At 47.3% G+C, this 15,015-nt stretch overlaps 1 protein-coding gene across 1 annotated transcript; it reads left to right on the forward strand.

The window, feature by feature from the left end:
- Positions 1 to 522: 522 nt before the first annotated feature.
- LOC119506914 (serine/threonine-protein kinase MARK2-like) lies at positions 523 to 2,655 on the forward strand. The gene has a single exon (XM_037799926.1). The coding sequence runs from the start codon at positions 523 to 525 to the stop codon at positions 2,653 to 2,655; it is 2,133 nt and encodes a 710-aa protein (XP_037655854.1).
- Positions 2,656 to 15,015: the final 12,360 nt, after the last annotated feature.

Below are 15,015 nucleotides of genomic sequence, written 5' to 3' on the forward strand. Positions count from 1 at the left end.
CTGAGCCCCTATATAAGGCCCTGCATCTTTGGTTCGTGGTCCGCTCACCCAGGAAGCTGTTTTTGGTGACCTGTGGCACTAGGACTAACCGTAGCTCGTTTGTATCTTGTTCTTGTGGTTTTTTGTTTATTTTGTTTGTTTGTTTGTTTGTTTGTTTTCCTTAGTCTTTTTGTTTTCCTTATTTTTCCATCTTTTTTATTTTTCCATTACTTATTTTTCCTCAGATTTTCTTTTGTTTTTCCTTTTTGTTATATTTAAATTCTTTTCCATTTTTGTTTTTTCTTTTGTTTATTTTTAAAATAATTTCCTTTTCCTTTTTCAGTCCTGTTCTTTTCTGTTCTATTTTTATTTTATTTTTTTGTTTTGTTCCTTTTTTTCTCTTCCATTTGATTTCGTTGTTTATCAGTTTATCTGGTAGACTTCGGAAGAGTGTTTTTGGTGATTTTGACCAACTTGTCACCACCTCTTCCATCTGAAAGTCTACACCGAGCTACCGGGTCTCCAGCCGGGCAGTAGCTCACTATGCTGCAGGCTCTCTCAGCCATGCATGCTGAGGAGGAGACCCGCGTCGGGAATTATCGGTTCCTGACGACCATCGGAAAGGGTGGCTTCTCTCAAGTCAAACTGGCACGGCACCTGCCCACCGGCCGTGAGGTCGCTGTGAAAATCACGCGGAAAAGCAAGGCCGACTCCACCAGCCTCCGCTTGCTTTCACGAGAAGTAAGCATCTTAAAGACATTGAGACACCCGAATGTCATCCAGCTCTTTGAGGTCATCGAGCATGACGAGTCGCTGTACCTCTGCATGGAGTACGCCAAAGGAGGAGACCTCTTTGACTACCTAGAGGACCAAGGCCCTCTGGGAGAGCGGGAAGCCAGAGCCAAATTTAGGCAAATGTTATCGGCCATATATTACTGCCACAGAAAAGGCATTGCCCACCGGGACCTAAAACCCGAAAACTTGCTCCTGGATGCCAGCGGGAACATAAAAGTAGCCGATTTTGGGCTAAGCAGCCCCTTCAGCAGCGGCCAGATGCTGGCAACCTTGTGCGGCAGCATCCCTTACGTTGCCCCTGAAATACTGCTGGGAAGGAACTATGACGGCCCCGCCACCGACGTGTGGAGCTTGGGGGTGATACTCTACACTATGGTGAGTGGGAATGTGCCCTTTGACGCCAACAACTTCCGTGACCTGCGGGATAAGGTACTGAGTTGGCAGTTCTGTGTCCCCTCATACCTTTCTGTGGACTGTGCAATCCTCATAAAAAAATGTCTTATGGTAGATGCCAGTAAGAGAGCCACCCTCCAGAACCTAATCACTGACCGTTGGGTAAATTTGGGCTATGAAAAAGCATTAACGCCCTATGTGGAGCCCCTCCCAGATTGCGAAGATGCGCGGCGCACTGCACGGCTGCTGTCATTGGGGTACAGTACCGACAAAATCAGGGAATCCCTAAGCAAAGAACAGTATGACGAGATCATGGGCACATATCTGCTATTGGGCAGTCAGGGGCAGGAGGACTCTGCCATCACCCTGCAGCCCCAGCCCTCACCTGTTCAGAAGTGCAGTCGCTCTCCATCCCCCAACCACGAGGAACATCAAGGTGTGTCTGCTGAGCACATGCAGCACAGATACAGTGAGCCCGTGATCCTCCCCTCATATTCCTTCCTGAAAAATGGACAGGAGGACATGCAGTTCGAGTCCAGGAGGAAGGCCTGGAGCACAGCCAATATTCCTGCCAGCCCCCTTCCAGGCCAGGACGGGGGGAAGCCCACCACTGTCTCCCCCAGAAGCGGTCAGCCATGCGCTCTCCGTCCTGTAGAGAGGATCAGGCTGGAGCAGGCCGTCATTCATGAGGTCAGTGAAAGACCAAAGGTAGCAGAGGCAGGAGCCTTCAGAACCACTGCTGCATCCGTGGAAGGCCTGTTCCCGCTCCCCCTGCCCCAGGAACCCCTGATGGACACGGTGCAGCCCAGCCCGGCATCAGGGCTCAGCCCCAGGGAGAATCCCTCGGAAGGGCCCCAGCCCAGCACAGGCCCCCAGCTCGGCCCTGTGGCCTCACCCTCTGCCCACAGCAGCTGCAGTGGGGAGGGCCACCCTGAAAGGACCAGTTCCCCCCGAGGTGTTCCCTGGGGAAACTCTGTTTCTGTGGGGCAGCGCCACTTAGGTGAGCAGCAGAATGTTCCCTGTGAGGCACGGCCAGCCTCCCCTTGTGGTGACAAGCAGGGCAGGCGAGGGGCTATGAGGAAGTTCTTGCAATGCATCTGCAGGGGTGCTTGCTTGGGATGTGCCAGGGGGAAGCAAGAGCGAGGGGAGAGGAAATACCAAAAGGAGAGATTCTGTCAGGAGGATCAGCCACGCTCAAGGTATTTTAAGTTAGGGATGAAGATGATGAGCTCCCTGGATCCACAGGAGATGCTGGGTGAGATCTGCCGAGTGCTCGATGCACTGGGCTGTGAGTGGGACCTGACCGGGAGCTACAGGCTGCTCTGCATGTGTGGGACACCGGGCCAGGAGGACTTCGTTCAGTGGAGGGTGGAGGTCTGCAGACTGCCGTGGCGGGGTCTTCATGGGGTCCAAGTGAGGAAAATATCTGGGACCTCCAGGGCCTTCAAAAACATTGCCGCCAACCTAGAGAAATGGCTTCAGGTTTAAAGGGTGGGAGACGACTGGGAGACAAGAGGAGGGGCCTGTGGGCCCTTGCTGCCACGTGGCCGCTCCACACACCACCTGGGTGGAACTCCAGAGACTGGATACAGGTCTTTAATCTCCTTGGCAAAATTTATCCCCTAGGACTTTATTCTTCCAGATGATACTGTACATGCAATTGCTTCCTTAATTTCCTTTTTGGACTGTTCATTGCAGGTTTATAGAAACAAAACAGATTTTTTTTTCTCCCAGACCCACTCACCAGCCCCCACTCACCAGTATATAAACTGAAGGACAAATGGTGTTCATCGGTGGGAAGACTTACGGTGTAATGTCTGTAGAACATAGGGCAGTCCACTCAGTACTATCTCAGATTTCTCAAAAGCATTGTTTTTAAGAACTGGAAAAGCGGATCTCCAAATTCATACGAAATTGCAAGAGACTCTGAATAGATAAGAGCATTTTTCAGAAGAAGAAGCGACTCGGAGAAGTGACGCCCCCTGGGTCCTGTTCCTCTGTTCTTCCAGCGTGGTGGCGAGGGCCAGTGGCCCTCATCTCATCTCTCACGTCGTCTCCCGGGAGCCTGTTAAAGCAGAAGCTCCTTAGTGATTTGGTGGCAGTGTTTCTGAAGGCTCTGGAGGTTGTGAACTCCTCCTCAGTGGAACCCCGCTGAGACCCCACCAGTGCATCTTCACGCCTCCATCCTGCCCTGCTCAGCTTCCCCCAGCCCGCCATGACACATGTCACAGTGTGGGGGTGGTTCAGGTCCCACTCACGGCTGTTTGTGTCCAGCCACTGCTGATCTCCCACAACATCTCTGGCTTCCATGGGCTCGTGATCTTCATCCTCAATGGTAAGTCTAGTGAGTAAGTCAGTCTAGGCACCTTGGCCTCCTGTGGATTGAGTATCTCCCGTAGGTATTTCCTTTGAGTTTCCTTCTGGTCAACTTGACATGCATATTTCTGCATATAACTGGAAGGAAAATCCCATCAGCCCTATGCTGGCCCCGGCTGTTGATAGAGCAAGAAGCTGGGTTCCCACTGCAGGGGAAACTCTCCTGTCCCCCCTACCTGTGGGAGCTGCCCAGCACAGACAGAGCTCTCTTGCAGCTCAGCCCAGGGATCAGTGGTCCTCTTTGGGGTTCCATTCCTGCTGTTGCTGTTGTGGATGAGCGGGAGGCCACTGGACCATGCTGCAGCCTTTGCTGGATCACAGCCCTTCCTTGTGAGTATTATGGGGCCATCCAGAGTCTCCGATGCGGTGTTGTGAGCTCTGCTGCCACCTGTCTCAGTTTCCTGGTGCTGGTGAGTGGGTCTGGGAGAAAAAAAAAATCTGTTTTGTTTCTATACACCTGCAATGAACAGTCCAAAAAGGAAATTAAGGAAGCAGTTGCGTGTACAGTATCATCTGGAAGAATAAAGTCCTAGGGGATAAATTTTGCCAAGGAGATTAAAGACCTATATGCTGAATACTACAAAGCATTGCTATATGAAATTAAAGCCATACGTATGTAAACTGAAGGACACATTGTGTTCATGGGTGGGAAGACTTCTTATGGTGTAATGTGTATGGAACATAGAGCAATCTACTTAACACCATCTCAGATTTCTCAAAAGCATTATTTTTAAGAATTGGAAAAGCAGATCTTCAAATTCATACAAAATTGCAAGAGACTCTGCATAGATAAGATCATTTTTCAAAAGAAGCAACTAGGAGAACTCACACCTCTGTATTTCAGAACTTTCTACAAAGCTCCTGTAATCTTACAATATTGCACTGGCCTAAGGACAAGCACATAGTCCAAAGGAATAGAGTTGAGAGCCTAGAGATCAACTCAGACATCCATGAGTAATTGTTATTTGAAAAGGATTCCAAGTCCATTCAATGGGACAACTGCATGTGTACATGCAAAAAGTGAAGACAGATACCTCCTTTCAGCTATGAACAAAAATTAACTCAAAATAGATTGTTGACTGAATATAAGACCTTTGTCAAAAAAACTTAGGGGAAAATGTAGGAATAAATCTCAATGACCTTGTATTAAACAGTGGATGTGATATCAAACCCACAAGCCACAAAAAATGTAGGTGAATGGTACTTGATCCAAACTAAAACATTAATACTTCCAGAGAGTATCAAAATGTGAGAAGACAAGCTACAGTGCTGGAGAAAATAACTGTAAATGGTATATCTGATAAGAGTTTAGTTTCCAGAATATATAAAGAACTCCAACAACTGAACAACAAGACAATGTGGAAGAGAAAAAAAAATTGAAAATGGCCCCAGTCCTTCCCCAGGCAACAAGAGACAGCATAGCATCTCTGCCAAGACTGAGCCACATCAATCGACGTCTCCAATCAATATGCTAAGACTACTGAGAAGTACACAGAAAACAAGTCACCTGTGGAAGGCCAGAGATGAGGTCAGTAGGCCTGGAGCCCAAGCTACGTGCCTGCAAAGCCCCTCCTTTTCATGGAGAGGAAGACCACCACCCCTCTTTCCTCAGGGAACAGGGACCTCAACACCTGCACAAATCAAAGTAGGAAATCCTCACTTGGACTCCATCCAGAAAAGACATTCCAATGCAGCCTGTGGCCAGGGCTCTAGAGCTTCTGGTTTTGAATCCGAAAGCAACAAGTGAGAAGGGATGCTCCCACCACATTTGGTGGGCAGCAGAGGCAGTGACTGAAAGATAAGACCACATCAAGAGGTCAGGCTGTGCTCACTAGACCTTCCATGGACTGCAAGGATCACGGGCTCCACAGAGCACAAAAAGGTGATGCCAGAGATTGGCAGGTGCTGGATGCACAGCTGTAGCTTGGAGCCAAACAATAAAATCTGTCTGCTGGGCATGTGCAGCACACCGATCTGCAGGACTTGGGGCACCGGAGGATGGAGATGAGCAGATGCTGTGACAGACCTCCGTAGTCTCGGAAAGCATTGACTCCAGACTATGCAAGAGCCTTCAACTTCCAAAGGTTGTGAGGAAGCATCTGGGAGAGCAGAGGATGGGACTGCAGACACCAGCTGCCAAGTGGACACTCACCCCACCAGGGGGGCTGCAGAGACTGTCCTGGTGTGTTTCCCCTGCTGCCCTACTCCCCTCTCCTGCCTTTCTGCATCTTTTCATCTGTTTCTAGGAGAATGGAGTTGGATAGGGAGACAGAAATTGAATTCAAATGAGAACAGAATCTTTTTCTTCAAATCTACCTTTAACAAGGAGGTCCGCCACCCATCTGATGCATTTGGAGAGAACCCAAGGTCGGCAGGACCAAAGGAACACTTTTTAGTGAGCAGCAATAAGGCTCAGGTATGCTCCCATGGAAAGGTGTTGGCAAGGAATCCGGAGGAGGGCTAACTAAAAGGCATCTTCTGTGATGGCTTGGGGAGCTTGAGTTGCCGTGACAGGCCCTCATTTGGAGTAGCGGGTGAGCGCTGCATGGCAGAAACAGGGAGGCTGCTCGTCATACACCAGTTTGCTCCCCTCCTGGTCCTGAGGCTTATGGAGGTTTGGGGTCTCTCCCTTCTCTTCCCCTGCCCAGAAATGCCCTCTCCCATCCTGTCCCCTATGACCATCCAAGGAAGTGGAAAAGGGGAAGGGGTTTCAGGGCTCTTCCACAAACCCAGTTGTACAGAGAATTTCCTCTGACAAAAAATTAAGAATAAAACACCTTTTCAGGGCCACTTCTTTCTGGTCCCAGGGAGAAAGTGGAGACTATCTCTGGGTTTCCTGTGAGGCTGGCTCAGGGTGGAGCACTGTCAGTTCTAGTGATGGAGTTCCCTGTCGGTCCCCTCCAGCTCCCTTAGGCTTCTACCCTGTCCTCCTTCCATCCCCTCCACATGAACCATCAGCCTGGCCTGTCCTGACCTCAGGACCCTCGGCTCCATGCCTGGGCACCTGTGGACTTGGCCCAGTGCAGTCCTGAGCAGGTGGGGCTGGCAGGTGCTCTGGGCTTCAGAGGTGAGGGTGAGGGGCTCTGAGCACCCTCCATACTGAACCCCGTGTCCTGCCTCCTTCCCCAGACCTGGGCATGTTCTTGCCCAAGCCTCTGAGCCTGGGTTCTTGTCCTCTAAGGATCCTGTGCCCTCACCTCCCACAGCCCTCCTGGGTAGATGGTGGTGGCCCAGGCTGGGAGTGGGCAGGGGCTGCAGGGCTGATGGGCTCCTCTAGTCCCCCAGGAGGCTGCTCGGGTTGCTTCTCTCCCTGGTGAAGGGACACTGAGTGTCTCCTCTTCCGGGAGACTCTCTGCCTGGGACACCCCGTCCTCCTCTTCTCCAGGGGATGTCTGCAGTGGTTATTCCAGCGCTCCACACAGTGGCTTCCCCCCACCCCCACCCCACTGTCCCCTCTCTCCGTTTCCTTCCTTCCCTTCCTGACTGGGGTCCTCCCGTGGGCTGGCTCACAGGCGGGATGAAGTAGCTCCCACCTGCTCCCCTCGGGGCCACTGTGGCAGTGGGTGGTTGTGGGCACTTAGCTGGCAGAAACCACAGGGTCCTTGCTTATTTCTCTGGTATTTTGGTTTTGAGGTGTTGGGGAAGGAAGCCGTACACCGACATGCTGCCATCCTTACCTGAGCTGCGCCTTTATTTTAAAGACATTATTTTTCCCTTCAGTAGTTTGTTTGTTTGTTTGTTTATGAGAAGCCCTAACCCGTTCATCACACGCTCTCTCCCCTGCTCTCGGTCCAGGCTCTGAGGAAGGTCAAGCTGCTGGGAACGTGACGGGGCCTCGCCACCCCCAGCCGTCAGCTCCATCCCCACCCTAGACATGCCCTCCCGCCCTCCCTTCCTGCCCCGTGGAAGTGCCCAATGCTCCGAGGGTCCCGGAGGGCACAGCTTGTCTCCTGAAGTGGGCGGGGGCCAGGGGTACCCCAGCAAGGTAGAGAGTCAGCATCGGCTTCCCATCCTGCCCTAGCTTCTCGGGGCTTCAAACATACAATATGGATTTTTTGGAAAGAAAAACATTGTTGGACTTTAGACCTCATGGAGACTTTTTCTAAAATTGTTACATATATTTATTAAAGGAGTACTTCAGGTAAAAGGAATAGGTTTACTGATACTTATAATCCCATTAACAAATCATCACCCCTGTCCGTTCCTATACCCTTAAGTCCCCCCTCATCATCATGCCTGTCCACATTAGGTCATCAGTCCCCCTTCCCTAGCTTCTGTCTATATCTAGGCTCCCTGTATTCTGCATTATAAGATGTTTATTTTTCGTTGTTCACAGAGTTTACATCAGAAAACTCACAGCTTCCCGCCCGGCGCTCCCCTGTCTCTACCTGCTCATGATCCAGCCATAAGGTCCTGTATGGTGCTGCTTGAGAGGTGCGGGTCTTTGGTCCTCAGCTGGGTGTCAGTGCGGCTGGGGCGCAGTCAGCTGTGGCACCTGCATCAGGGTGGGGCCTGTGCCTGTCAGCTGGTGGGACCGAGAGCCTTCCGTTGCGGGAGCCGAGTCCTGCCCGTTGAAGGCCCCTGTGTCCACGTGGCTTCTCCTTGGTGACCGCAGCTGGAGCTGCTCCCACCACTAGCCCGAGAGCCCTGTCTGCCCTGTGCCCGGCCTTGCCATGGTTGTGCTCCCTTCCCCTGGCACAGGATTCTTGTGGCTTTATCCACACGTGTCTTTAATGACGTTGTAGCTGGCAAGGCTCTTATCACCTTCTTTCCCTAAAATTGGCTGAAATGTTAAGTGAGATGTGAAAAATATGGAATGTCAACTTGGCTTTCCCTTGCTCTTCCTTTATTCATTTTAATGAAATCGTCTTGTTTGTTATGTGACAACCAGGAAGGATGCTGTGAGGAGGGGAGGGTTGGAGGCCGCCTTTCTGCCTCTCCTTCCAGTGCTCTCCGTGTCTTCCAGGTGGAGGCTGACAGAGGAGGCAGGAGGAGGGGAGGAGGCCCGGGTGCTGCTGCTCTCCCAGTGCTCCCGGCCTTGCAGCTGCGTGTGTGAGCCCGAAGGGAAGGCCTGCAGCTGGGGGACAGGCTGCGGAGGGGCCCACGCTGGTGCTGCTGGAGGACGCGGCCACCGAGATCTCAGACTGGATGAGAAGTTCCCTCCCAGGCAGCAGTGTGGGCTGGGCCTCCCACAAAGAGGTGACGTTTCTCCCAAAGTGAGGTCTGCTTATCCAGTGAGGTCTTTTTTTCTAGCCAGTGACAAGGTTCTTTCGGCTTCTCTTTAAAACAGTCTCAAACTTTGGAAAGGTTGTTGGTACAGAACATTTGAGAGTAAGTTGGGGACCAGTTCCCCATCAGCTTTAAATACCTCATTGTGTATTTTTGAAACGCCAGGTCATTTGCCAGCCCAGCCCCAGCACAGCCGTCCAAGTCAGGAGGGCAAACACTGCTGCCTTACTCCCAGCTAGTCTCCACACCCCACTGCAGTTTTCCCATTTGCCCTGGAAGGTCCTTCATCACAGGAGAGCCTGGTTCAGAACTGTGCGTAGCTTTCGGTCTGCCCCAGGCAGGGTCTGATCCTCCAGCTCATGTGGCCATATTAAATGTCCATCGCATGCCAGGCATCATGCCTCCCCCTTTCCTGGGGCAGTGGGGTGAGTCCCGCTGGCAGGAACATCATAGTGTGGGGCTGCGTCTTCCTCCCGGCACCTGCAAGTGGTCAGAGCTGCTGTCCTGAGTGCTCCACTGGGTCAGTGATCCGGCGTGTCTGGCTTGGGTCAGTGATCTGGGGTGTCTGCCCTGCAGGCTCCTCCAGTGGGAAGTCCATCCTCAGGCCCCACACACATACACCACACACAGACTCCTGCATGAAACTGAGGTATGCACATGCTCTCACACACACACACTACACACATCGGGCAGCTGGGTGGGTGTGCACACACTGTAGACGAGGAGGGATGTGAACATTCGCACACACACCCCACTTCCATGAACATACATGGTAGAGTGAGGAGAGATGTGTATCCCTGCACACTGTGGTGGCTTGAAGTTGTTTGTACCCAAGAAAGTCATGTTCTTATATCATGTCCTTTCCTATGCGTGTGGACACATTTGATTTCTTTGCTTTCATTTTTCTAGTTCTGTTACTTAGACGTATAGTTTAGGGATGCATGTTTAAGTGGTAAAGTAGATATTAGGAAAAGGAAAGGAATGCTTCTCACATACCCTGATGTTACCACCAGGTGAGGAAGGAGAGGAAGGGAATAGGGAGTGGGGGTGGGCAGAAAGCTGACCCCTGGACAAAGATGGAAGGGACCCTCCAGGAAGCACGGAGGCCTCAGGTTTCTTACATATTGGGGGTGGGGATCAGCTGGGTTTTCAGTTGGTTATTTTTGTCATTATAAATGAATATTTTATCCATTCTTCTGTATATAAGATATATTTCACAATAGGAATATCAGAAAATAACCTATGTGTAGGCAATAAAATAATTTCTACACTTTCTGGCAGCTGGAGCAAAGTGGATCAGGTCTGTGTAGGAGGGTCGCCTTGCTGGCAGTGAGGGGGCAGTCTGAGAACTGGCTGTGAATGGGGGCTCCCTGCCTGAACCCGTGGGTTCCATCCAGAAACCAGCTCCATCAATTTCCCCCCAGCAAATTGACGGCAGCCATCCCAAGGTGCACCTTGATAAGCTTTTCTGTGCACCCCAGCCATGTCCTGGGCCCCCTCACAAATGGATTAAGCTCCGCCTGTGCTCTGAGGGACCTGGGGCACTTGAAAGACACAGCCCCTCCTCTGAAGACCCTCCTTGTAGTGTCTTACTGTGTTTTCTTTGTTCTGCAGTAGGACAGCCGCCCTGCCTGCCAGGTGTTCCATGTTGCCCCCTGGGGTCCTTCAACCTGCAGGCCTTGCTGCTGCCCCCCAAGGAGACCTTGCCTGAGGATTCGGCCCTGGAGAGAACCTGATGCTGAACTTGCTGAACTCTGGCAGCCCCGTTGCTTTGGCACCAAAGCGTCAGGATGCCGTCCAGAGTAATCAGATTCCCCACAGTTTGGGGTCGACATTAGCATCAGCAGGAAGCAGAGGAGTGACAAGTTGTCCAGGTGTGCAGCTGGAGCAATTGCAGGCACACGTGGGAGGGCGCTGGGCACCCCATGGTCCGAACAGAGATCATTACAGAAAAAAGGAAACTCAAATCCTCCCGTACCTCTAACCACCACCCCCCCTCCATTATTGATTCATAGTTTTGGTATAGTACCTTGTTACTGTTGATGAAAGAATGTTAAAATACTACTAACTGTAGTATATAGTTTGCAGTAGGTATATATATTTTTTCCTATATGACCCTCTATTATTAACTTCTAGTTATAATGTAATACGTTTATTCTAGTTTGTGAGAGAGATTTCTAGTATTTGTACGTTTAATCACGGACATTGTCCACCACTAGATGCAGTATTTTATACATTTCCATCTTTTAACCTCCAGCTTTCCTTCTGGTGACATATGTGACTGAGCTTACCCTTTCCGTCCCCTTCACACACCATTCAGCACTGTGAGTTATTCTCACAATGTGATACCATCACCTCTGTCCGTTTCCAAATGTTGAAGTTCACCCTAGTTGAACTTTCTGCTCATAATAAGCAACCACTCCCCATTCTTTAGCCTCATTCTATATCCTGGTAACTTACATTTCATGTCTGTGACAGTTCATATCAGTGAGACCCTGCAGTATTTGTCCTTGTGTGTCTGTCTTATTTCACTCAATATAGTGCCCTCAGGGTTTCTTCAGCAACCTATTTATTTTAAAACAGTTTTGTTCACACACCATGAATTCCATCCTAAGTAAACAGTCGTTGGTTCCCTGTTTAATCACATATTTATGTATTCAGCACCATCACCAATATCTATATAAGGACATCTCCATTTCTTCTGCAAAGAAGGAGGAAGAGTCAAAGAAGGAAGAAAAAAGAAAAAGGAAAAAGGGAGAGGAAAAAAATGACAGAAAGCAACGAAAGGAAGGATAGCATTCGTTCTGTGAATGCATGAGAATGCCTCTTTCCCACATCCCAGCGGCAGACTGCTGTCAAGCCTTTGGCGCTCTGTCAGGCTCATGGAGTATCTTGATGTTGTTCTCTGAATTCGCCCTTCTCTTATCCTTAGCAAGGGCGCACACCTATTAATGTGTGTAAGAGTCATTTGTAGTTCCTGTTTTGTGAATTTTCTGTGAGTAGTCCTTCCTCATTTTTCTAGATTACAGGCTATTTTCTCCTTGATTTGTAAGAATCCTTAAAAAGGAAATTAACCTTTTGTCTTTTGTGTGAGTTACAATTCTGTTTCCCAGTCTGCCATCTCATAAGTGTCTTTGCCTCTGTGGACTTTCCCCAGGAGGAGTTTGTGTGTGTGAGTGAGGGTTCTGTGTGTCAGTCTTTCCTTCAGATTCTGATGGCTTTAATGCTTCTCTTTGAATGAAAAGCCTCCTTTCGTATTTTTCTAGTCATTTTACAGTTAATTTTCTTTTTTTATACTTAAATGATAAATCCATTTAGAATTTAATTTGTAACAATAAATTAGGTATAAATCCAACTTCATTTTTTTCCCACATGGCAACTCAGTCATCCCAGTGCCGTTTATGGACTGTCCATCTGCACTTACTCCTGCACGTATTTGTGTTTATTTCTGGATTTTCTTATTATTTAAATACTGTTTTTAAAAATTATATGTGCTATACAGGAATCCCACCACATTGTAAGAAGTTCAGTCAATGCTGAAGTGTAAAGAATAAAAAAGGGGCCATTTGCTTTCCTTCCTCCCATTTCCTCATTCCTTTTTTGAGATAATCATTGTTAACAAATCACTGTGATTCCTTTACGACCTTTTTTCTAATAATTATGTATGGATGCATATGTATAATGTCACACACATGTAGATTGGGGATACACACATGCACACACACACACAATTATATGCAATATGTTGCAAATTACTTTTTTCCCTGCTATTGTCTTAGAGTTCTTTGATAGTTCATCCAACTCTACCTCCATTTTTCTTTATAACTGCTGCAAGGATTTCGTAGTATGGAGGTATCATACTTTATTTAACCACTTCTTTCCTGTTAACACACATGTACTTTGTTTCTAGTTTTTTCCTAACCCATCAATTTTGGAGTAGCTTGTGTTTATGAAACATGTTGCATTGTTTCTCTTTAATTTGTCATATGCTTCTGTTTAATTTGTAATAAAGTTAATATTTATTTCTATGATTAATGGTAATGTATAATTCATCAGAGAGAAAATCTGGGCAGCACTGAGTAATAGGTTATTAATATTTTGTAATGATCCTATCTTTCTAGATAAAATTTGATGCTGGGCCCTTCTTCTTCGTACACACAGACTAATTTGGAGGGATCAGATAAATCACGTAAGATACTGTCTTTTTGCCTGTATTCTAGGTGTAAATCACTGAAGCTTTTCCTTTTGCTTTTTTTTTTTTTTTTTTTTTTAATCCTTTCTGGCCAAACTGCAAATAGATGCAATGCATTTATGCTTTCAGAATGCCATATGTCCTGTTTGATCTCTTTGAATGGAATGAAGATAGGGTAGGTAGGGTGTTGTCCCTCATTCAGCTCCAGAAAAGTCTTTGTATCCCCTGCATTGGAGAATCATGTTTTTAAACACCAGCCAATTCCTACTCTATAGCCACATGTTCTGCATGTAATATGGGAGTAATTCTCCCATCAGTTGTGAGGGGTCCTTAAAAATGACCCATAGATTTTCAAACAACCTTTCTCTCAGGTTGTTGGTAGAGTCAAGTGGATATGTCTCCTAGGCAGTGCAGGCTTTTGCCCACATATAGAGGAGAAATGCCTTTACGTCCTTCAGCAAGAAAGGCTCATTTTCATTTTCTAGGAAAGAAGAGCAAGTTATGTGTATATAAAGCTCATACTATTACTACAAGGTGCTTCAATTTGAAATTATATCTCCATTAGTTTCATTGTTGTCACTAAGATAAGCTATGTATTCTGCATTTTAATTTTCCTAATTACTTCTCGCTCAATGAAATTTTAAAACTATATATAGCCAATTTATACTCCCTTGGGGCTGATACTACCCCCATTGAGAATGCATGCCTTAGAATATTGATATTGTGTAAATCTTTAAAAGGAAATATACATTCAGGAAAGAAATCTTTTTTAACAATAAGGTAGGTTATCCTTAAGCCAGGTGTTCATACATTAATTAATCTCAGTGTAATTATGTGATTATCATATTAAGAGGCAAATATGTACAAATTCATAGACCCACTATATGCCATTCATAATAATTTTTTTAATACTCAGTTTTATTGAGATATAGTCACATACCATACAGTCATCCACAGTGTGCAGTCAGAGCCGTGCATTCGTCACCGCAATGTCTAAATATTTTCACCGCTCTAGAAAAAGATAAAAATATGAAAAAAATAAAAGTATAAAAGAACACCCAAAAAACTCCATCTCTCATGCCACCCTAATTTTCATTTAAATTTTATCCCCATTTTTCTACTCATCTTTCCATACACTGGATAAAGGGAATGTGAGCCACAAGGTTTTCACAATCACCAAGTCACGCCATGTAACCTCCAGAGTTATACCATCAGCTTCAAGAATCAAAGTTTTGGGGTTGCAGTTTGACAAGTTCAGGTATTTCCATCTTGCTATTCCAGTACACTAAAGACTAAAAAGGGCTATCTATATAGCACAAAAGAATATCCTCCAGAGTGGCCTTTCAACTTCATTAGAAGTCTCTCATACACTGAAACTTTATTGTGTTTCCTTTTGCTTCCCCCTTTTGGTCAAGAAGATTTTCTTAATCCCAGGATGCTGGGTCCAGGCTCATCACCAGGAATTATGTCCCACATTGCCAGGAAGATTTACACTCCTGGAAATCATGTCCCACTTATGGGGAAGGGCAGTGGGTTTACCTGCTGGGTGGGTTTAGAGGGAGAGAGGCCACATCTGAGCAACAAAAGAGGTTCTCTGGGGGACACTCTTAGGCACAATTATGATTGGGCTTAGCCTCTCCTTTGCAATAATGAGCTTCATAAGGGCAAGCCCCAAGATCCAGGGGTCAGCCTACCAAATTGGTAGTCCTTGCTAGAACATCAGTAATAACCCAGGTGGGTAAGTTTAATATTTTGGCATTCTTCCCCAGTTCCTCAGGGAGGCCCTGAAAATACATTTTTATTCTCTGCCCAGATTACTCTGGGATGCATCAGGATTTCACACTAACATATACAAACCTATTCAAAGTCCCCTATAATTATGGTGTTTGAATAAACTTATCATACATGTGAAATTATTTAGTGTGCTTCCAAAAATACAGATCCTGCACCAAGTATAAATCTCTTCCCTTGGTTTTTCCACAGAAGTTGAAGTTGAATAACAGTCAATATCTTCCTTTATCCTTTGGTCTGATTTGCTTCCATTAAATGCA

Source organism: Choloepus didactylus, chromosome 12, assembly GCF_015220235.1.
Source record: "Choloepus didactylus isolate mChoDid1 chromosome 12, mChoDid1.pri, whole genome shotgun sequence".
In the NCBI taxonomy this organism is placed as follows: domain Eukaryota; kingdom Metazoa; phylum Chordata; class Mammalia; order Pilosa; family Megalonychidae; genus Choloepus; species Choloepus didactylus.